A 24,132-nucleotide genomic window follows, 5' to 3' on the forward strand; every position below is an offset into this window, starting at 1 on the left:
ATGGCAACCTGAATTGCTTTCATCCATCGACATTTGCATCCTTCTTTTTGGCATTTTCACAAATAGAGTCCTCAGAGATTTTTTTTTCAATAGTTGAGTAGAATAGAACGCTAGCTTTGCTTTTATCACCATGATAAAAAAGCGTGAAAGCAGAGTTTGTGTGTGGGCTACAGAAAGGTTACAGTTATTTAGCAGATTTAAGTCAAACTTTTGAGACGGAGTTATGTCTGAAGAAGCCCTATATTTTTAAAGACATCAGGACAGAGAAAGAGAATGCAGTTCAGATAAATTTATCTCTTCCCAGACAGTCCTGATATAGATGGTGGGATTCAGAAAAAAACACTGAACAATCTGTTCTACAACTCTAATATGCCTCTTCATTGCCATAGCAAATAGAATGGAATCCCTACAGCTGGCAAAATGAAATATGCATAAAAGTTTTTTAATTTTTTTTATTAATAAAAAGTAAAAACAAAATCGCAAAGCTCCTGGTGTTATTTATGAATTATGATTAATTTCTTCAACCTTTTTCTGACATTTAGAAATGGCACACAAGCAAGTTAAGAAATAATTCGAATAAAACTGCATCTTAATTGTTTCTGTTATCTAAGCAATAGTCATTATTTCCACACAAAAGACCAGATTCTATTCTCACTTGCAGTGAAGTTAATGGAGCTGTCCTGACTTCCGTGCATTAACCAGGAGAACCAGCTGCACTATTTACTGGAAAATGAGAGAAGATTATAGTCGGCACTTCCATCTTGCCCTGACCATTAAGTACTACCAGCTTGCCCACGGATCTGTCTCCTTATCTCCTCTTGTCTCTCCAAACCAACTCCAGTTTGCCTGAAAAGGACTCTCCACCCAGATGTCCGAGTACCATCAACCATAAGCAAGTGTCCATAAGAAACCTGGCTTCACTCCTTCACAGAGTTTGGTTTTTCAAGAGCTCCATGGGTGGCTCTTGTATAGGATGGCCTTGTGCTGTGTCATACTGGGGAGTAGAAAAGCCACCTAAAACAGAGGTAAAGAGGATCATTCAAAACACAGACAGCTGGAAGTCAGTCTTTAGAAATGCCTAATGGGAGTATTTTTTTCAATAGATTTTTTTTCCAACAAACGCCAAGTGTGCTTTCTCACATCACTCATGGTTTGTTAGGCTCTAGTTAAAAGAGCTTCAGTCCTCTGAGGGGCCTGTGCTGTGACTGCCCAGTCTCTGGCTGCAAGTGGCTGCTGAACTGCTCGAGTGAACTAGTGAACTGCTTATGAACACCCTGCAGGCAGAATTTCATTCAAAACTGGTAAATGAAAATTATGATTAATGATATATTTGCAGAAGTTATCATCAGTTTATGAATGATTCATGAAAAGAAAAAAGAATACTAAATAGACTATGAATATCATTTGCAAACAATAATTTAAGCAACTTCATCCCCCAAAGTGCGGTCCTTCTAGTCTCATATTTACCTAACGATACTCCATGGTGCAAGGGGCGGGTGCTATGTTTGTGAATAACCTGTTGCTACACAACACCACATCAAAATACAGCTTTGCTGTGACAAAGGGAATGTGCACTGTCCAAAGCCCTTTGAATGCAAAGGGCAGACTTTCAAACAAAAGAAACATGTGCAAACAGAGATCAGAGAGGTGAAGGCATCACAGTGTTGAGTGGTGAAGCCCAGCTCCTGCTGCAGATGGACACACTGGGATGCAATTAGCAGCCAAGGCAGAGGAGCAGCTGGGCACGAATGCTGTCCTGGAGCCAAGGGTGAAAGACACAGAGCTGTTCCTGTCTTGGGTCAGAATCTACCATACTTTCTCCCTCGGGTAGCGTAATTTACACCCTGATTATATATTTCCCCTTTCAGCTTCTCACTGAAGCTGGCATTGAATGTCACCTGCCTTCAGAAACAGGTTGTGAGATACCAGAGATGCTGTTCATGTATTATTTATTATTGTAATTCCTGTCTATAGGATGGCTCATCTGGATGTGGTCCCTGGATTTCCATGAAGGTCCTAGTTTTGGGGGGTTTTTTCACTCTGTTTTTGAACTGGGTTGATAAGGAAAGTGTTTGACTTTGCCCAAGGGTGCTCCATGAGTTCCTGGGGTCAACTGCAACAAAATGGCAGGAGATCGCTGGCTCTCCAATGTACCTTTTCTCTAAGGACTGGGTTTCCTCCCAGTTTTCTCCTCAGTGCCAACTGTCTGGAACCAGCACTAATGCTTTACCTGTTGCAACTGGGAACAGCTGCGTCCCAGTGGGTAAGTGGAAGCACAACGGCTAAGATGGTTTATGTATGTATAAACAGGACAAGCTTTGTAGGAAAAGGCAGAGTTCTTCACTAGAACCAAGTAGCAAAGTTGGAAATTTCAGGTAAGCTTCAGGACAAAAAAGGCCCTCTCCAGGCCTGACATGGAGGGAACAAACATCAAATGAAATGCAAGCTAGGGACTGTTGTTCAAAGGTAAAGTAAATTATGTCATTCAGTTAAAAACGTGAAATCAAACTGACTGAGAGATCTAACATACTTTCTATCCCCAGCCTCTACTTGGCTTTACATCTGCTGCAGCTATGTGAGATATGCAGGAGCAATTGCATCCCTTAAAAAATCCTTCCTCAGAGGTCAGTACTGGGGCCTGTACTGTTCAACATCTTTGTTGGTGACATGGACAGTGGGGTCAAGGGCACCCTCAGAAAGTTTGCCGATGATACCAAACTGTTTGGTGAGGTAGACACGCTGGAGGGAAGCGATGCCATCCAGAGGGGCCTGGAGAGGCTGGAGAGGTGGGCCCAAGCCAATCTCATGCAGTTCAACAAGGCCAAATGCAAGGTCTTACATCTGGGTTGGGGCAATCCCAAGCACAAATACAGACTCAGTGGGGAATGGCTGGAGAGCAACCCTGAGGAGAAGGACCTGGGGGTGCTGATTGACGAGAAGCTCAACATGAGCCAGCAGTGTGCGATCGCAGCCCAGAAGGCCAACCGTCTCCTGGGCTGCATCAGATGACATGTGGCCAGCAGGTCAAAGGAGGTGATTCTGCCCCTCTACTCCACTCTCGTGAGACCCCACCTGGAGTACTGCATCCAGCTCTGGAGTCCCCAACATAAGAAGGACATGGACCTGCTGGAGCACGTCCAGAGGAGAGCCACGAGGATGATCCGAGGGCTGGAGCACCTCTCCTATGAGGAGAGGCTGAAAGAGGCTGTTCAGCCTGGAGAAGAGAAGGCTCTGGGGAGATCTTACTGCAGCCTTCCAGTACCTAAAGGGGGCCCACAGGAGAGCTGGGGAAGGACTTTTTACTAGAGCATGTAGCGATAGGACGAGGGGGAATGGCTTTAAACTAGAAGAGGGCAGGTTCAGATTAAACATTAGGTAGGAGTTTTTCACTTTGAGGGTGGTAAGGCACTGGAACAGGTTGCCCAGAGAAGTTGTTGAGGCCCCATCCCTGGAGGTGTTCAAGGCCAGGCTGGATGTGGTCTTGGGCAATGTGGTCTAGTGGGAGGTGTCCCTGTCTATGGCAGGGGGGCTGGAACTTGATGATCTTCAAGGTCCTTTCCGACCTAAACCATTCTATAATTCTATGACAAAAATACAAGTTCTGCTAGTTGATCTATTGAAAATATATTACCTCAGGTGGGAACAGGGGGCAAGTGGCTAACTAAGCCATTGGTGGTCTGAGCAACTGATAAGGCCATCAGCAATTCCCCAGAAAAAATTACCCAAAGTTTAATTCCCTTTGCAGCCCCTTGCCAGACCCGCTCATGCTGCAGCTCTCACCTTTCTCTTTCTCTCAAAACCCACTGTAACCCCAGGGTAAGGCTTCTGTAAGGCTCTCGCCCATATTCACTGTGGCCACTGTGAGGACACCCAGCCCTTTCTTCTCAGTATGTGTAGCACTAAGGAGATTTCTTACCAGCTACATTGAGCTCTGACATCTCTTTAGGTGTACATGACAAGAGTCAGCCACTGGAAAAAGGAGAAGAAAAAGTGCATTTAGATAGTGATGTTACACTAAGTCTTCAGACATGTCTCAGTACCTCCAGGCTGTCACCCAGTGACTATGGTTCTTTCATCCTGCACAGGACAGTTTAGGGGTTTTGGAACGACCATTTTCCGTTATTACAATTCAGACCTACAAACATTTCCCATATGTTGCTTTCCATGATAAATTATTGCAGCAGCTGTAGCAGGAGCAATTGCTGGGAAAGGATGGCACCTGCCTGATTGGGAATGGAAGGGACGGCAGGTTCTGGGAATGGGGTTATCCTGCAGATTACCCCATAAAACAGGTTCAGGGCCTCTGCTTGGAAACTCTGCTCAGCTCTTGGTGCAACAAAGATTTAATGAACTATGAGCCACTGAACTAATCACAGAGTGTAAACAGGAGCCGGCAAGATTGTAAAAGGTTTTTTAAAAAAACATTTTTAAACACTGTGTTGTCAAAGAACAGTCCCCAGACTGATAAAATGCAGCACTTGGGCATATCACTGTGGAGCACAGCAGGATTTTCGCTTCAGATTAGCTGATAAAAAGCTTGATGTATCCCCATTCAGCTAGCTATCCTTCAGGCTGTGCTTTTAAGACAAACAGCAGCAGCAAGCATTTGTCTGCTATTTCTTTCTTAAAACCAAGATGTTTCACAATTCAGAATTAACAGATGGGGCAATAAGGATTTTTTTTTTTTTTTTTTTTTGGTCACTTCCTCAAAGTCACTTTGAGCGATGATAGGCTGGCATCAGTGAGGGAAGACTCTGTATTTTGGATGTGGATGGCCACCCCAGACCTGTGCTCACCCAAGCGAGGCTGCACAACTGGGGCCAGGGAACCCCAGGGAAATATTTCCCTCCCATTACACACATCCAGCCAGGTGAAACCCTCACCTGCGTTGGAGTCAGAAGCAAAACCCCTAGCAACATACATCACACATCATCTTTAACTTCACCCTCCTTCTAACATACTCATTGGTCCCACTTTGGACTTAGGAGAGGGCAGGGGAGGAGAGAAGAGGGGAGGAAAGGAGAGGGGAGGAGAGGGGAGGAGAGGGGAGGAGAGGGGAGGAGAGGGGAGGAGAGGAGAGGAGAGGGGAGGGGAGGGGAGGGGAGGAGAGGAGAGGAGAGGAGAGGAGAGGAGAGGAGAGGAGAGGAGAGGAGAGGAGAGGAGAGGAGAGGAGAGAAGAGAAGAGAAGAGAAGAGAAGAGAAGAGAAGAGAAGAGAAGAGAAGAGAAGAGAAGAGAAGAGAAGAGAAGAGAAGAGAAGAGAAGAGAAGAGAAGAGAAGAGAAGAGAAGAGAAGAGAAGAGAAGAGAGCATCCTCACCTCCATTGCTGTCATCAAAATTTGCGATCCACCTTCTGCTAAGTTTTGAAATGCATCTAGGGGTAGAACAAAGAAAATTGTATTTCATGAGGAGGAAGCAAGAATGCAATGCAGACATAAGGCTGCGGCAGCTGAGGAGCAGAGCTGCGATCCCTGTGCAGGGATGCTCTGCCTGGCTCAGATGTCCACACACACTGTCCCGTCTAGCCACATCTCATTTCTGTGCTGAGTACCCCTTCAGCCTCGTCCCTTGGATCACAGCCTGAGAAAGCACCCCAATTGCAGGGCCAGAATTTGGCAGAAGTGTAGGAACAGGGAGAGCTCAATATGACCGCCTTCATCTACTCTCCTAATTTGTTGCAGTAGTAGCTCCCACCTGAAGAATGACAGAACAGTGAACTAATGAAACACATCTTCCTACAGGGAAACTTTCTGTTGGTCCTTTTCCATCCTCCCTGGCAGTGAGCAATCACAGTATGCCCTAAAGAAAGTGATTCTCTTGAAGTCATTAGTATGCCTTGCAAGATTTTTCCAGGGAATATAAATGCAGATGCTGCTGTTATTCAGCTAGAGTTTGAAATTAGCATTGCTGAAAGTTTTCTGACAGAACACTTTGCCATCAGAAAATTTCAATCCATTTAAATATTGATATTCTATGTGCACATTTATATTGCAGTTTGTCTAGGACAAATGTTCAAACCCGAGTGTTTGGATAAAGCCAAAATGCGGTATTTTGAGTTCTTTTTATTTATTTTGAAATTACTTTTCTCCTAGAAATGTACTGTTATAAACAGTAATGAAAAAGTAGAAACAAATTTAAGTCTGTCTGTCCTTGAATGACACGTCTCTCCAGGAGTCTGCTTCCCACCCTGAATGGAAAAGGCATTGTAAGATCACAAATGTTTTGAAATCTGCCCAGCTTTATACAAAGGTGCAAGGCTGCCGGGAGAGCACAAGGACCCATTGCTCATCTGCCCCTTAGGAGACAATCAGAGCTACTTATATGATCCAGAGCAGAGAAGAAGCAGGGAGGAAAACTAACACGATGAAGCACATCCAGCCTATAGTGCTCCTAAGCAAGGCATAGATCAAGAAAATCCCCATGTTGCACCCCCTTGACAAGATTGGATTTGCAGGGCTGGGCTCGCGCCCAGCAATCTTTCTAGGAACAAATGGCAGCGCTGAAGTTACCTCCTCTGGGCAGAGGTAAGTGCCCTTTTACTGCTTCATTAACTCCAGTTAAATAGAGTTTGCAAAGAAGCTGCTGCTTTTGGTTTAGGTCTCATCTCTGGCTATCTTGAAAGGTTGAGTAATGATTTAATGGGACAGATTTTATCTTCCCTGCTGCATTCACATCATCATAAAGGTGGACTGCCTTTCATTCCCGCTTGGCACCCTTATCTTCTCCTGTAAAAATCTTATTCACAATTATTTGAAAAGTTTGAGAAACGTATTCCACATTAAACCCGCTGTAAAGTGATAACTGAAAGACTTGAGAGCATTTTAAAATGCTCATTAGAGATAGCAATGAAACTTTTAGAGATTCCTTTCCACGTGGATGTAAAAGAGCTGTCTTTACACTGGCACTTAAAATGTAAGAGGATCTTTTTTAAGATGAAAAAAAAAGCCATGGTACTAATTTAGGCATAAGGATTTTCATCTACAGCAAGTGACTTGTATAATCACAAAAAATGGGTGTTTACGTGTTGTCTATTTTTTAAGGAAAGCATTACAATCACGACACACTGACTTTCTGAGCTGCTTCTGCTGCACTCCCTTGAAATGCGATTTTAGGCAGTGTCACCTGGGCGGATCCACTGACCACTATTGGCCCATAAAACATCAGTGGTAAAAACACACGGGCAAAAAAATTAACACTCATTTCCATGTACTGTTGAAACCCAGCTCATTCCGATGAACTAAATTGCTGTAGTAATGTTCTTGCACATGGGTCACAGTTGCTGGGTTTGTTTAACTACCAGTTATTTCCAGTCAAAATACTTATAATAGTAAAAATTATGCTTTTGTAAAACAAAATTCCATTTACTTTCAGGCAAAGGCTTATTTACAGGCACTGCCTCCTCGCAACTGCCAGACAATAACTGGACACAACACAGGGCATAGGTTTGTTTATCCACTGAGGACGATCTCAGACCTTCTCCTTACCAAAAAACCGAGAGAACTTCACTGAAGTTGCTGGGAACATCTCTCCAGTAAAACAAAAAAAAAAAAAAAAAAAAGCACCTGTCTTGTTGTGGTTCAGACTTCTCCAAATTATAACCAAAATAGAACAGATTCCACTTGAGATGAGTTGCCTCTTTCCTCCTCACTGGCCGTCAATGCATGCAGTCTCCCCTCGGTGGTACCGGCAATGCTCCACACCACCCTGGAGGAAGCTCTGCTGTGGACCAGGATGCTCAAGCTTGTGTGGAAGGGCACCAGCACAAGGACACATCTTGTGTTTAGAAAATGAGTCTTAGTGCATAGGGGCTCTAAGGAAAAGCCTGCAGAGGCCAGGATAAATTCATGCAGTGAAAAAGGATCGGCAGCTGAAGAAGCTCTGGATATACATTACCGTCGCTCCTCAGCAGGGAAAAAGACAGGGCCGCTGCAGCCAAAGGTGCTCTGACAGAACAACAGGGGGCTGACCTTCCTTTTGGCCCCTTTCAGCGAGGACATCCCTGTATTCCCAGCTGCTGCTTTCTCCCAGCACTAAACCGCTCTCTACCGGCCAGTTGCTCCTGTGTGCAGGAGGCAAATCTGGCTTCTGGCGAACAGGCTGCCCACAGGGATGCTTGCACCGTGCCTGGACTTTGGACAGTTTTGTTATTTCCAAGCTATGCTGTTAGACAAGTAGCATCTCTAGCAGCACGTCCCTTGCTTTCCGCCACTGCCCTCAGTCCGGCTTTGCTGCAAGCTCCCCTGCTGCCACGTCCCCGGCCCGACCCCAAGCCCCAGTGCTGAGACTCACGGGTCATGGTTTCAAGACGCAGCATGCAGCACACGAAGTCAGAGAAACCGATTCTTCTGGCAGCATCCCCGTACCGCAGGGCCATCAGGCGCAGGAGCTGCTCATTGGCGGTCAGACCTGTGGAGGGAAGAGGAATGACAGCACTGGGGACACGCTGTGGGATGATGGACCGGCTCTGGCGGCCTTGTGCACCCTGCGAAGAAGCTGGGGCTCCCCCTCAGCCCCCCACCCATGACACATGCCAGGTCTCTGCATCCCTGGACAGCAGTTTTTCCTTTCCCCAGGTTTGTGCATCAGAGTTGGGTAGGGTGACGGAAAATCAAAGTCCTTCTAGTCACTGGAATTGCAGCTTAGGTCAGCAAGCAGGAAACATTGAGCTAAATAATCAAGTGTTATCTTGCTTTGCCTTTTTAGCTTTTATTTTCGATAAGAAAGAGGGATTTTTTTTGGCTCATAACTGTTAAAGTCTGAGCATAGCATTTACAATACCACTGTCACTTTCTGTTAAACAGGGAGATACCGCACGCTCGTGCTATTATGCACTATAGCATGCCTGAGATTCTTAATTTTTACATTTTCTCTTCTATTAGAAAATGGTGAAGGGTGCATTTCTTTTTTATTAGCTGATTATTCAGTATTTGTGTCACAGTCTGTTTGGATGGAAATTGGTATTCAATTGAATGAACAAAAATTGCCTTTTAGAATGATTCTTTTATTACTTAAATAAAACTACCCTAAGCGTGCTGGCTACATAAGAGAAATGATTTAAATATATTTTGCACTAAAAGCGGATTTGCTAAACAAAAGAGAAATTTTCTGCAGAGAGCTGGACTGATATCTTTAGTTTAATGCATTCTCTGAGACTTCAGAAAAGTCTAATTTCCTCACTCCTAGATTTTAGTGGCTCAGCTGGAAGAGAAACAGCTCTCCTGCTTTTTCAACCAGCTCTAAACTTTTCAGTTTTAAATGAACTCATCATGGAGCTAAATTAGTTGAATAAGCATAAAAGAAGGAAATGTTTTTTCTACACTTGTGTAGGGGGAGATGCAGCTGATGGAGGTGGGTCAGTATGTCGACAAACTCTGGTTGCGTGAGCCTAGTTGGAGAAGGTCTCCAGCAGGAAGCAGACAGATAATGCTGAACATTTAAATAATGGAAATACATTTGGGCTTAAGATACATTTCAAATTAAGTTAAACCTGATTTTAGATAGTCTTTTTTCTATGAGAAGTTAGCAATTTAAAAAATCTAATTAATGGAATTTTGCCTTTGATTCTGGTTTTAAACCACAGCTGAGAACCACTATAGTAGTGAGCAATAAATCCTACCTAATTTTTAACCTTTTGAAGGCAGTGGGAACTCAATCAGGCTTTCTACAGAGAGCAGATTCCAGCAAGCACTGCAGTGCTGCTTACAAGATGCTGTAATTGTGTCTTAAGCTAGTGAAACACCAACAATTTCGCATGGTCAGTCTGGGATATACCTGTTCTGAAATCTGCTCACCTGAGATTAATCTCTCAATCTCATCAACAAGACTGAAGTGTCAGTCCTCTCTGTTCCCGAGATGTTTCAATTACCTGTTGTTACTTACCTGTAAGGTTACTCCCCACACCTTCTTCACTCTGGTTTTAGTTAGACTTTAAAATACAGACTTTATGTTTCCCCGTTTTTTGTTTTGGTTTTTTTTTTTTAAATTATTTTGATGCATTTAATATTGCCAGTGAGGTGTTTGTAAACGCCCTGGGCCAATGCTCCCACTTTTCAGGGCAGCACTGCCTCTAGTGCAGCTAGCCCGCTTTACTCTGGCAGAAAATTTGGCCCATCATCATTACACTGTGAAGCATATAGGACAACAGTGCAAATTAAGCGCACACACGTGAGTGTTTTGGACTGAACGCTTCAGGGAACAGCTGGCTAGGAACTGTATTTAGGTATATTAGTGCCCTTCCCAGAGGTAGAACCAACCTGTCAAACTCTTTCTGGGGCTGTCCACTCCTTCCTGCTTAAAAAGCAGGATGGGAAACATCCTAATGCAAAGCCAAATTCAAATGCAACTGTCTGGCTCAGAAGAAGGCAAGAATGAGTTTATAATTTTCTTTTTTTCCCCTCGCTTCGAGATGCTTATAGCCTAACATATATTGAATTTGCCATTTAATAGTGCCTTTTTATCCCTTCAAATAGGTGCAATGTTTTGGCTGCCAGGACTTCTCAATATACAGTTTTCCTCCCAGTTTTACACTTTAGTGCCTTTCTTACAGAATGGACCTGGCAGCTTCTGCTCTGGCATTTGGCACGTTAGTGCTGCGCTCCTCAGGCAGTTGCTAACGCTCTGCCCACCTCTCAGCAATGAAAAAATTACACAGACATCCCCTGAGCTGACGGCTTCCACAGATAGTGCTTCTGCACCAGGTTTCTCCTGGGGACACCACCACTCCAAGCTCCAGGAAGCCAAATGGGAGCTTCCCTACTGTACAATTATAAGGGGATTGCTGTCTTAGAACTGTATTTCATGCACAAAGTCTCTGATGATGACCCAGCTAAAATGCTTCACTCACGCGAAGGGGTCCCATGCACTCGCTGCAAGTTTCAGCATTCGTGTAGCCAACAGAGGTCAGTGCAAACTAAATAAATGTCTGTGACTGTGGCTTTTCCTTACAGACTAGTCACTGCCCTGCAGAGAAACTGCAGGAACTGGGGTAAGTACAAGCACCGACTGCTCCTTTTCTCTGTTTTGCCCGTGACCTAGAGAGACTACGGATAGATCAGTCTGTAGGCTCTGGCCAGCGCCGTGTTTCTCTGCATCTTGCTGCTGGCTCCCCTCCTGCAGCGCAAAGGGTTTCTCCTGGAAATGAGCTTTCTAAAACAACGCAGACTTCTGAGCAGAGCTGTGATCCAACTGGCGCCTCTGGGAAATCCAATCTGCCTTCTCCCTGAAGCTCTTTTTTCTTTCCTCTCTCTCTTTCATTCTTTCCTTCACCGCCACAGGGACAAGAAAGGGAGCTGCTCGCACCTATGGACATACCTGCTGTCTGTATCGCATTCTTCAGTTCAGACACATCAAGAAATCCAGAATGATTTCTGTCCGCCTTGCTGAAGATATCCTGAAAAACAGCACGAAGGCAGATTTCGAGCTCATAGCAATATTCCCCAAATTTACTGTTACATCCAATTATGTAGGATGCTTTCCCTATTTCCTTTTTATTTAGAAATAAACAGGCTGCAAGGAAGTTCAACAGATGAGATGACCATGACAAGGGAGACCCATTTCCAGAAGGCTAGGTCAATGTGTTACGGCATAAGAAATCCCACAGTTTTGGGTGGGTGGAAGCCTTTTTGGTCCCGGTCCCTCTCCCTGGTTTATGTGTGCAGGCAGCAACGGGAATACTTACACCTGCACTGACAAAAAGACATTGACACGTGAAATAAGCTAGCAGACCCTGAGTCCCAGAATGCTGTGGGGTCATCTTTCCCAACACACTGTTGAAACCCCACAAGCCACACCTGAGGTGCTGTCAGTGGGTGGGAAGAGCACCGTTGCTAGATGGGGAACTGGCACCCCATGCCCTATGTGGCCTCAGACCATCTCAAGAGGGATGAAACAAATTAGAGCTCACCCAACTCTGAGGCTTCAGGAAATCTTCCCATCCTGCATCAAGACTGAAGGGAGAAGGACCTGACACAGAGAAGCTGCCTGAATTTAGGTGGGATCGTAAATACCTAGCTACTGTCCTCGTTGCTTCCAGACCTAATGTTTATCCTGGAGCAGAGACATTTATCCCAGATAAAATTTTATTAGATCCTATATGTTTCCACTACAAACTGCAGCAATGAGGAAGTGACATTTTTCAGATGACTCTTCAAGAACTCATTTCAGCTTACAAAGCTTTTTAAAAAATTGCCAGTGGTGACACACAGACAGAGATTTCCATCAAATTCTGGGCCTAATTGGCCTTCCTACCTTTTCCCCCTTTTACCTCAATATTCCCTGCACCAGAAACGCCTCGGCTGCTCATTTGGAGCACTTTACAGACACCACTGCTTCCTGAGCCCTCAACCTTCGCATGAGACGATGGATATCTGACCCACTAAGTAAGCAACCTTTGCAACGTATCCCCCCCCAGTGTTTTGATATCACAGAGCATCTGTCCCCTGCTGATGAAAAGCCCAAGAGTACAGTGTCGGCAGAGAAGAAAGAGCAGCCCCCATGTACCATGTACTTAGTGAGACTTCGCCAGAGGCTCCCGAACTCCTGCAGTGTGAGTTGTCCATTCGAGTTGAGCTGTGCATTCAGTTAAGAATTGAACAGTCAATGAGAGCTAAGCCTGGCTGTCTTCATTCCCGAGGATGCTGCCTTCACATGCAGACATAAGATACAGTCTCTTCTGTCTGTTACTTTGTGTTGAAAAAGCTTTTCTGCTCTCTATTATGCTCAGAGTTAAATTCACCTTCTTTGGCACATTGTACAGCTGCTCATACCTGTGCTCACAAACAACAAAAGGTTTCTATTTATATGGTGCCTTTAACTACAAGGGAACCTGCAGTGATTGCTTCTGCTGACATTTAGCCACCGAGCGGAGAGGCCCCTGTGGATGAACATGACCCCATGTGCTCCAGGCCACGTGTACACATTGCTTTGCATCTGTACATGAGGCAGCACAGTATTAGCTCCGGCTGGATCCTCCCGGAGGAACGGGCACTGAAGCAGTCAAGAGCACGAGGAGCTGATCCTGATGCTTGCCATCAGAAGGCAGCAGCAGCCTTTGAGTCATACATATGCTGTAGGCAAGAAAACACTTTCCCATGAACCACAGGAGCCCAGGAGTGTCAACAGACATCCCCCAGGGATGCTCAAAGGACTGTGTCAGTGGACTTGCTCCCTTCCGTACACCATCTAGGAGTCCTGGGCAGACACGCAGCACCTCACCTAATGCAGCCGAGATGGTGAAAACTCCCTGAAAGCAAAACTCATCACCGGTGAAATATGAGCAGACAAGTGCCACTGCCATGAAACCCGAGTGAAAAAAGCAGATCCTGTCTTTGCAGGCCAGGATAGGTCACACTGTACGTGGACTGTATGCAGCCCAGAGAATGAAAAATCCATCATGAATTAAGGCACAGCAGTGGCTTTGTCAGTTCTTTGCATGTGCCCCGCAGTCACAGCACCCACTTAGCCTAGGAGGAGCTTTGGAAAGGGGAAAGTCTCTTTCTTTGGCTAGGTGCAGAAAGCAGGAAAGAGAGAGACTTCTGGTCATTTTAATTCATTCTCTGGCAGTTTATAAAGGTCTGAAGATGTCTCAAAGTTACGTAAAGGCATGGAAGAAAAGAGACAACGAGCAAGCAAGGGGCAGAAAACGCACAGGGGAGAATTTATGTTTTCATCAAGGAGCCCTCATGTTCTACAACGGCCAGCGCTGTATTTCCAGTTCCGCCTTGTTAACGGTAAAAAGACCGCATGATCCATCTAAGTAGGGAAGGTACACTGGAAAGGATGAATGCTCTGCCAGGCAAGTGCCTGTAATTAGGTGGTGACGGTGCTTCTCCACCTTGCATCAGCTTTGCTGGCAGTGCTAGCAGGCTGCTCGAGCTGCCGTCACAGGCCAGCATAGTTGCAGCCGTGATGGGAAAGCCGAGCTATGCCTGAGCTCTGTGCTGCCTCCTTGCCTCGGGCTCTGCCTGGGACCCTGTGCCCACGGGTGAAGCTTAGCTAAGCCCTGGGCACTGCAGAAGGGAAAATGAGAGCAAAGAGTTAGCTGGTAGCAGAAAGTTGACCCTCACCTTTCAGCAGAGACATCAGAGCCAGGGCATGCACGGCAATGTCCTGCATAGACTCTGGGACAGTTATTTATTGAGGACTGTGGCTAACATTTACTTGCAGGTTCTCACACTGGGATGCTCAGCTCAGCCATAACTCAAGGCAAGGATGGGCAGCACCAGGGAAGTTTATTGCTTCTGCTGAAAGGATACATCCATCAGAGCTAAAATGCCTCTGCATGAATCAAAGCTGAATCTTCCTCCCAGGCTGGTCATTTCATCTGCAAGGATTGACAAAACAGAAGGAATTAGCAAGAGCAAGGGGAATGACAGTGGCATCAGGTCACTATTTGGAGGGAAGGAGGACACCAGTCTGAAGGCTCACATAGCTAAAGACCCTCAGATCTGGCTCAGGTTCTCAAACAGCAGCAACGGCTATGTGCCGGGCTGAGGTCCATTGTGAGAGAGTCTGATATGTCTCAGAGATCTCTACTGCTTCCTTCCCCAAGGACAGGTGCCCTGTTTGGACTCACAGGTAGCTATTCTGCACAGTCTCTGCCCACCTACCTGCCCTGATGGAAAGTCTTCCCTCCTGAAATAAGGATAAGGGAAATGACAGTGACAAGAAAGGCCATTTATGCTGAATTAGCGAGTCCTAAGAGCACTCTGAGCCTTGTGCATGACTCTGTTCAAGCCCTCCATATGTGCCCCTGCCTCATGCTGTTTTCAAGGTGGGCAGGTTAGGAAGGCTGGGAAACGCTGAAAGCCAGCCTGATACCTCTGCAGAGGAGTGACGCAGGCCAGGGCTGAACTGGAAGAAATCGGGTGGCAGTGAGGAGACTGGGAGGCAAAGCTCCCTGGGGTGCTCACTGGTGCAGCTCAGCCAGGGACTGAGTTCCTGCTGCAATTGTTGGGGCACAGAGCAGGAAGGGGTGTTCCTGGGGGCTTCAGGGACATCCAGGAGAAAGGCAGCATGGGGTAGGGTATGTCTGCAAAGCAGAGGCTATCCCTTGGCAGAACTGTGAGGGGGAGGGAAGGGTGAAATTTGGCCGTCAAGCCAAAGCAGAGCTTTGCTGACAGCCATGCATTAAAGAGTCTGTTAGCAGCTGGTCTGGGCTGCATCGCCTTCTTCATGTGAATATTACATTTCTTTTAAAAATAAGACCAATCTGTTGTGCATGTAAAGGAACCCTGGTGAAGGCACTTCCCATTCTTCCAGATCCAACAGTGCAGTAAGCCACACTGAGGATTTTTTGAGGACCATCAGGACACCACTAAATCTTCTACCTAATTTACACTAAACTAAGGATAGGGAAGCACCAAAGACATTAGCTGCGTTGTAAATGCTTTACCTTGCAGGATCACTTCATTAAGGAGTTGTTGCAGCTGCAAGGCATCAATAGCTGAGCCCTAATGCAGAATAAAATGCAAAGAGAGGTCTGTGAACATAAAGTTTTCTCCTGTGTCTCTTTTGCCTGAAACTTCTTTACTCATGCACTGTGGTAACCAAGAAGGACCTCCGCTTTTATCAGAGGAGCAGCACCCCCTCAGGAGCATAACAAACCTCTCCACGCTGCTGGGCCGCTCTTTGTCCTTTCCCTACAAGAGCCTGCTAGGGGAGTTAGAGGCATTCCCATCACCATGGGGTATTTTCAGCAGGGATGGGAAAACTTGCTGGCTTCACCAGCCCCTAGCTGGGGAGCTGCTGATGGTCAGGCTTAGCAGGCAGCTGGGTGCGTGGGCTGGGAGCACAGGCACTGCTGCGCGCTTCCTTCTGAGCCACCCAGTCCACTGGTGAACCTGACTGCCTCCCTCCTGAGACACCCCCAAGGCATTCAGCATGGCAGCCCACGTTCGTTTTTGCCTTCACGCATAGATATAACTATTAACTGCAAGAGGCCCTTTGTGCAAAGACTTTTGGCAGTGATTTTTTTTTCCTCTTGACTAAGTTGAGGAGTTCTTTATAACAGTTTATTAAACCATTAAAAGCATCTCCTGTGAACACACAGAGTTTGGCTCAGAAAGAGCAGGAATCAATTACTCAAACACTGACTGATGTCTGGTTTCCAAATGCTGTGAAGGCAAACAGAAAATGATGCTGATGAGAGGGGGGAATACCCAAGGCTTTCTAATTGCTTTCAGTAAATAAATAAACCAAAGCCAAAAAAAAAAAAAAAAAGCACACATGCAAGCCCAGCACCAGCACAACCACAAATCTCCAATCCTCCTCTGATATATGGGTCTAGCCAATCTATCCCAGCTGAATGTCCCATTTTTCTGGCAGTTTTGGCAGGTGAATCAATACTGTTTCCAGGGTATCTGCTCGAGGATGGAGCTACATTTCCAAAAACCATTTTTCTAAATGTATTTGTATCAACATTGGAGATCAGTTTTTTGTTTTCCAAGTCCACATGCCTTTTTTATTTATTTTTCAGCAAGATGTTTTAGATAGGATACCTGCTTAGCGTATCTTAAGAAGACAGACTTATAGGAGCTGTCCTGGTTCTGTCTTGGTACATCCTGGATCAAAGACAAAGTACGCACATAAATAATTCAGTTACAAAACAACTGGGGGTAGAAGTCTGCAGATCCAAACAGCACTTTAGAGAGGGCAGGGAATGTACGGTACAGGCTGCAGTTTTATCACCCCAAAAGTAAAGCAGACTAGAAGTGAGGAAGAGCTACTGCAATGAAGGAAGAAGCATAGTTTGGATGTTATCACTTAGTACAACCAGGAAGGAGCAGCTCAGGGCCTGAAGAAGACAACGGAGCACATCCAGGGTGGAGTTCAGCAAGTCAACAGATGAGATACAAAGCCTGATCGTTATTGAAGACCCTCAGTTGAAACCACTGGCTTAGGGCATGTGAAGATTCATGTGAACCAAGGAAATAAAGCAGGAGTTGACTTTTGTTTTCTCTCACACCTTCTCAACCCCAAGGCAGGCTGACTGTACCCGAGCAATTGCAATTCAATGGTTAAGTGATTTTTTTCAACCCTCCAGTGAGAAAATCCACCAGGCACTAAGGGGAACTATTCTTAACGTTATAAAATTTCCCCAAAAAACCTAAGCCTAAGCCCTAGTCCCTTCAGCTCTGAGATATCCAATTTAAACCTCTCCTCCACCAGGTGAGGTTTAGATTGGATATGAGGAAAAATGTCTTCATTGAAAGGGTCTTCAAGCATCGGAACAGGCTGCCCAGGAAAGTGGTTGAGTAACCATCCCTGGAGGTATTTAAAAGATGTGTAGACATGGTGCTTAGGGACATGGTTTAGTGGTGAACTTGGCAGTGCTAGGTTAGCGGTTGGACTTGATCTTAAAGGTCTTTTCCAACCTAAAGGATTCTATGATTCTGATTCACACCACTGAAGCCCAAGTGCCTGAACAAGAGCAGAAAATGTGGGTACCATAATTCGTCAAAGTCAAAACATTGGCTAATGACAATAGCCGAGTAAACTGACAGCTTGTCAGTGGAAAGAGATAAGACACCACCATTTACACTACCCCTCTAATGGGGCTCAATTGCAGGCTGGAAAATGAATCACAAGGAAAGGACACTGTTTCCTTTTTTCCTGAAGCAGCTTTACACCTTTGGCTTCAAGGACCTGCACTGAGTTTGCACTATATATAGCAGCCTCTCAGCTGCAGGATTTTGCAGGCAACCGGTTGAGACAGCAGCGTGGACTGGATCAGGTCTGGTAATTTGCAAAGTTCACAGGGAGGAAGTCCAGCAACAGATGGTAGCTGGGTAGCTCACCACCGTGGACTCCAGTGCTCTATATGGTGCAAGTACTTAAATGAAATCATTCTCACAGGGAAGGCATGCATGACCCCACTCTCATGGCTGAGGTGTTTTTAAAAGAGGTCAGACACAATTTGTGACTTTTTCATCAAAGTTTCCCCCTCTCTCCTCCTTGGATACATACCCATTTTACAGACATTGCAGGAATTCAATGTCTTTGAAATGCTCTCCTCCCTGCTACATTTGGTTGGTCAAAATGTTAAAGGTGGCGAAGTGGAAAGGACAGATGGACAGGCCAACAGAGGGACTATAAAAAGATTTGTTTCCTTCAAAAATCAGGCTCTGAAAGAGGCACATGTGAAGAGGAAGCGCTTTGTTGTCACTCATCTCTCCAGAGAGGTACCCCAGCTGGTCACCTGGTCTCCCAACAAGGTCGCAGGGTGCCAGAGTCAAACTCTGGGACAAGTACTGGGCGGTGAAAGAGGGAAGAGCAGAGTGGTGTTTCGTGCGTAGAGAAGGAGGAAGAGGAGTCAGTAGAGGTGGCTACCAAAAGGTCAGCTCCCTGAGAACCATTAACCACCACCAGTACCTACATCAGTTTTCACAGATTCTTACCATCGGCAGCACTGGGCTGGGCAGGGAGTTTGAGTTCCTAGAAAAGAGTTACAAGAGTCAAACTGGGAGAGAATGGGCCTTTTCAGAGCATTGATTTGCAGATGTGGCAGACAGCAGGCACCAACAGGAACACTCGCCCAGCCCATGGCACCACAAGATGCCCAGTGCCCACATCTCCCAGCCTGTTACAGTTCAGTCAAGCCTGTTGCACCAGTCCCAGGTCTCTGTGCGATCAGACATGAGCAGGTCTGAGTGTCTGGCTGCTCTGAGGCCACTGCCTTCCCTGAGTCAGCCCTGCTGGCACCAGCAGCAGAGAAAGGGTAACTTGTCTCACTGTGAGCACACCAGGACTAAACTCACCACACAGAAGACAGGTCTTCCCCACCCTGAGCCACATAAAATTTTCACCTGCTTTCTCTTTGGCTAGTTTAATAGTCAGGAATAAAAACAGCATCTGGGCAATTAAAAGGCAACATCTTTTAAATGTCTGCAGACTGCCTGGGGTCACTATTCCTTCTGAGACTTGCTTAGTAGCAAAATTCAATACTTGAGCTTTGCTTTTAGTAGGGAAATTAGGCAAGTCAGATGCTATTTTTATAGCGTCTGCGCTATTATATAGGTGAGTGCTGCAGAGACCCAGAGAAAGGGGACTCCACGCTCGGCCTAGCTCAGGTCACAGGCTCTCCTGGAAAGACCTACCTCCCAAGGCTGAGCCATCTTGTGCATGACTCATCATGCTGAAGGCAGTCCAGCCCAGAGCACAGACTTCTCATGTTTGTTTTCCATAACTAAGGAGGTGCCTTAGTCAGTTCTGAGCTATTTTTGCCAGTGGCCAAAGCCTAGAAAGCAATCTCATTATTAAGATATGGGCCGATGAGGTAAGAGGTGCGATCACCTCCACCATAAAGTTTGCTGAATGAAAGACTGCACATCTGATGCTTGAAGGTCATTTGGTAAGGCTGAATGCTGGAGTTTGCTTTTTACGTAAAGCACACCCAGATATTTATGTGAAAATGTGATAATAGCGACCTTTGCATGAACTAAGGTACCATTTTTTCACTGAACTTATCTTCAAGGGCCCTCTCATGCCCACAGGGAGCCCTGCCAGTCTGTCTATTAGATGTCTGGGTGAAAGGATCAAGGCCCTTTCACTGCTCTTTGCTTCTCTAGGTCCCACTCTGAGCAGAATGGGACCTGATCCATCTAGCGTCTAGCCCGCACAACATAAGAAACTACATAGCGGCTGTTAAAAAAACCAAGCGCTCAGTCTTCCTTTTACTAAAGAGAGATTTCCCCACAACTGAGGGGGGGCATATCTCACAATTATTGCTCTCTGGTGTGGCTCTTTGTACCAAATCCGAGACCCTCGGTGGCTGCAGATGAGCTGTTGCCCTGTCCTGCAGTGGCCACCCCTATGCATCTGACTATACATCTGATCCCCTTCAACACAGTGCTTAACACTCAGCTGTGTCTTCCCAACACGCTTCTAGAGTACGTTAAAATCCAATTGGTCCATTAGTTATCTTGACATTAAATTGTTAAATCCCGGCACACTGTAAGTCTGGGGTCTATAAGGAGTACTTATCATCTTACTCATTGTAGTCTTGATTCTTCACAAAAATTCGTAAGAGAAATTCAAATTCTTGGTTGTCTGTGGTAGCTGGAATGACAGCATAGGTTCCTGGGCTCAAGTTAAAGTAGTTGGTCACATCTCGAGTGAGGGAAAAAATTTGTTTCAGAACTTTGGAGTTCTCCTGAAAGAAAAATATAGCTGCTATCTCTCCTTCATGTCAGGATCCAAAGTAAATCAGAAAGCGCACTCACAGCAGCCCTACGTTGCTACAGCTCTCTAAATACACACTGCATCTAGCATGCCTTAATCTCCCCTGTGGCACAAAAAGCCTATCCAGGTGACAGACTTTGTTCAAGGACACATCAAAAACGTACAAGGGTGGAAGAAGTGAGAGAAACAGAAGGCAAAATGTATGTAAGCGGATTTGAAGAGAACCTCAGTTAACGTTAAGCAGACTGGAGTTCATGAACAAATCAAGGATGAATACTCTTACTAAAACTTCCCTGAGATCTAGCATGACTCAGAGTGGTCAGATGCTCACTAAGCATCTCACCCAGATGACAATGCTTCAAAAACCACAACTCAAACCTTCCAGCAAGTGTCATAAGAAAACAGAATATTCTGATCTTTCTTCTGTTATTTCGGTATTTTTGCTGAGATGAAACAAATATAATGCAACTGCTATTACTATGATGACATGTAAAGATAGCATAATAAAAATCCCTTACTAAACATATTCCCCAAAATACATCAGCGTGTATAAATTCCATTTAGAAGGGTTATACAGCGTGGCAGAGTTATTTATGAGCCATGCCTTTGGGAGAAAATAACATAAAACTGCTCTTTTGGGAGGAAAAAAAAGAAAAGATGACTATTGTTACAGGCGGCTGGGAGGTATGTAGACTGCCAAGTATTATGGGTCGGATCTTGAACAGATAGAAATGGGCAGTGCTGCAAAGAAATAAATGGTGCAATTTTTTTTTTTTTTTACATTCAGGTCTCACTCCACATTCCTTCTAGTAAAAAGTAGAAGCAGATTAATATCTCTGTGGAGTCAAAACCGGTGTGAGATAAGAATCAGCCTCTATACATTGCTCAGCTCTATCACACAACATTAAACTTCCCTCAGAGCCGTGTATTAGTGTTCCACGTCTATATTTAATCAAAGGCTTCCTAGAGCTATCAGATATGTCCATTCTGGTTTGCATCTGCACTGCATTCCTCTCTCATCTTACCAAGGGATAATACTCTCTTTACTTCACAGCAACAATTTGATGCATCTCAAAAGGTACTGAGCAATGAACGATGCTGCTAATGAGCAATGGCAGTGAAAGCAGTTGAGAGAGGAAGAGTGAAGCCACATGAATCTTAGCACTCTCCTTGCACAAAGAAAACCCCTTGTAAACTTTTACGCTAAGATGCCACCGCTGACTGGCCTCAGGTACCGAGGCTAGACATTGTGAAATAAACTGAGGGAATAGCACTGTACACCTACCCTGGCTTTAGCTCCTGGACTTGGCTTTTACTGCTACCAGGACAGGACGCTGGGCTGGCTGTGAGCAGCTGGTAGCCCAGCTTTCATGTTACTGTGTCCATGGGGGAATATTTTCTGTGTTATCTGCTGTGTACTAATATCATTACATTACTAAAAGCTATGGTGTGACAGAACAGCATGACAGTCCCCTTTTCCCTCATTGGCCAGGTGCTCCACAGTAATCCAGTGCCCCAAAGTAATGGCCTGTTCTGGCTTTTCCCTTCAGCTCCTGCATAGGAGATCATCAGGGATCAGAAGCCCAAACTGAGCCTGAGGTGAGCCATGGATTGACAGCCCACAGAGGCTGTGTCTTATTGAATTTCATCCATCCTTGGGAATATACCAAGAGAAAGAAAAACTAAATGAAGACACATGAGCATCCACTGGAGGTGAGGAAAGACATTTTAAATATAAAGCAAGAATAGAGCAAATCTGTCCACTAGTCTACTTCCTGACTAAACTACCTCTTTTCAAGGGACCCAAGACCTATGTCATCACCTCTCAGTGAGGGTCTTTTCTGTCAAAATGGGTAACTAGTCAAGTGTATGAAGAGACCTCCATGTCTGGTGACTGTTGGAGAGCAGCTGATAAGGATGCTGGAGGGAGCAAGTTTCTCATTTACCAGGAGCAGCACCTCCTTCCGAGTGGCACAGCTGGCCTCATGGGGTCCTGCAAGGCTGATATCTGCACCGGGCAGTGGATCTCCTTGTGTAGGGATAGAGAGTTGCACTTGCTGGAGGAATGCTCTTTTTATTACATCTTGTATTTCTCAGACACTGTTTTTTATGAGCTACAAAGCCGTGCTCTTTCCTTATGAGGAGCTGTTAGTCTTATGGCATCAATTATTCGAAGTCTGGGACCACGGCAAACCTCTCCAGTGAGCAGGAGAATGTGAAGTTAGGGTCATAGCAACCTCTGCTTCCTTTTGTTCTTCAGGTTAAGAACAACCCCCTTCCACCCCCCTCAGCCAACAACAAAAGCACTTTAGAAAAGACTAGCATCCATCCACACTAGAAATTGCACTTTCAGTAAGCCTGGTAATGCTCTGACAATAACTGCCTTTGAAACAACACCTCCCTGGACAGTCACCAAGAAACAAAAAACAAAACAGGGAAATTATATTGGAGGTCCCAGGTACCGGAGTGAATTGCCTGCACATTAGTCTTGAGCAAAGCCTTCCACATGTTTTGCAAAAGGCTTTTGCATGGCATTTCTGTGATAGAAAAGGGAAGATGAATAAGACAGGCCCATTTTGGGGAACAAAAGCCATTTTCTTCCATACTAGACATGGAGTACTGCTCAAGTGTTGTGGTTAGTGCTGGCTGTCATGCCTTGTGCTGGGCCAGCAAGGCATGTCACCAGTACTGCTGGGCACAGAGGGTATTGCCCTGCCGTCTCTTGTAACCTGTGGACTCCCTGAGATTTCCAAGGCTATTCTGGGATGCTACAGAACTGAAAGTTCAACCTTTCCTCTCCTAAGACATGAATAAAGGAACCTAAGCCCGCCTAACTCTACTTTTCCTGTGATGTTCTAAGACAGAAGGCATCCAGAGGTTTACTCCAAATACTGGCTGCTCTTCTACAGCCCAAAAGGCAACTCAGCGTTTTTTTTCCATGTACGGGTATAATAACCCAAACAGAAAACAACAATGCCTATATGATATCTGATTGTGCTTACCCCGGTTATAAAAAAGCCAGTCTTCAGTTTTTTTGCACGCTGCATATCCTCAGCATGTTTTTGCATGAGTGAAATGACTACATTATAGGTTTTTGTGTCATTATCTGGCACTTTGAAGAAATACTGGGGTTTCGTTGAAACTGCACCTGCTGAGAAAGTGGTAATGGATTAACAGTAGCCACAAAGATACGCCAGAGGTAGCCTATTGTGGAAGATTTGCTTATATGGACCCAGAGGAATAGGTAGTTACTGCTCCAAGGTCCTTTCAATACAAGAGAGCACTGTAGTCTCTACATTACCAGTAGGAGTTGAGGCATCTGGCGTTAAACTGATTGTGCATTAATCATTCTAGAAATCTCTGGCAAAGTCATAAAAGTCATGCTGGTTTCTCAGCCTCCCTACATCTGCTTAAAGTATCTAGACTTTAACCCATGTAGTTCTGTTGGGTGGCCTTGAAAGCTGCAATTTATCCCAAGATTGCACTTGGACAGGAACTTTACTAGAGGGCTGGTGGAAAACACAGCTCCAAGGAAAATGGTTCTGCCCACATGCTCTCAGTTCAGCCCGTGCTCTTCCTCGCTCATTCCCAGTGCCCGCAATGTGTGGCAGCACAGGCATTGCTTTGTTATCACCCCTTGAGACATGGTGATCACGGTTGAGAGGAGGAGGCTGAAACCTGTAAGCCAAAACCTGTTTGCTGCTAAGTCAGCGTTGCAGAAAAAAAAAACTTCATTGACGACATGCTACCATCTCAGATTAAAAACACCCAAATAGTGATGCAGCTGCAGAAAAGTAAGATAAGATAAAAATTTTAAAAAGTAAGACTAATAACCAGAGCTCGCAATTCCAGAAGAGTCTGTGCACAGGCAGTAAAACCAATGGTCTTTTCTGCTCAAAGACCTTTCTACCTTTGAAAATAGAGCTTTGTAGCAGAAATCTTTCATTTCGTATCCA

General features: G+C 45.3%; 1 protein-coding gene across 1 annotated transcript in view; it reads right to left on the reverse strand.

Annotated features, from left to right (window-relative positions):
• Window positions 1–3,942: 3,942 nt before the first annotated feature.
• The window catches only part of CAPN13 (calpain 13), a gene marked incomplete at both ends in the record, with an annotated part of 51,572 nt that continues 31,382 nt past the window's right edge, over window positions 3,943–24,132 (reverse strand). Inside the window, 11 exons of the mRNA XM_082481345.1 lie at window positions 3,943–3,969; window positions 5,317–5,372; window positions 8,288–8,404; window positions 11,309–11,387; window positions 12,497–12,565; window positions 14,251–14,318; window positions 15,390–15,447; window positions 16,495–16,557; window positions 18,394–18,430; window positions 19,987–20,147; window positions 23,179–23,327. Coding sequence (XP_082337471.1) covers window positions 3,943–3,969; window positions 5,317–5,372; window positions 8,288–8,404; window positions 11,309–11,387; window positions 12,497–12,565; window positions 14,251–14,318; window positions 15,390–15,447; window positions 16,495–16,557; window positions 18,394–18,430; window positions 19,987–20,147; window positions 23,179–23,327 — 884 coding nt within the window. The remainder of the gene's footprint in view (window positions 3,970–5,316; window positions 5,373–8,287; window positions 8,405–11,308; window positions 11,388–12,496; window positions 12,566–14,250; window positions 14,319–15,389; window positions 15,448–16,494; window positions 16,558–18,393; window positions 18,431–19,986; window positions 20,148–23,178; window positions 23,328–24,132) is intronic.

Source organism: Vanellus vanellus (assembly GCF_965231255.1).
Source record: "Vanellus vanellus genome assembly, chromosome: 3".
Classification (NCBI taxonomy): domain Eukaryota; kingdom Metazoa; phylum Chordata; class Aves; order Charadriiformes; family Charadriidae; genus Vanellus; species Vanellus vanellus.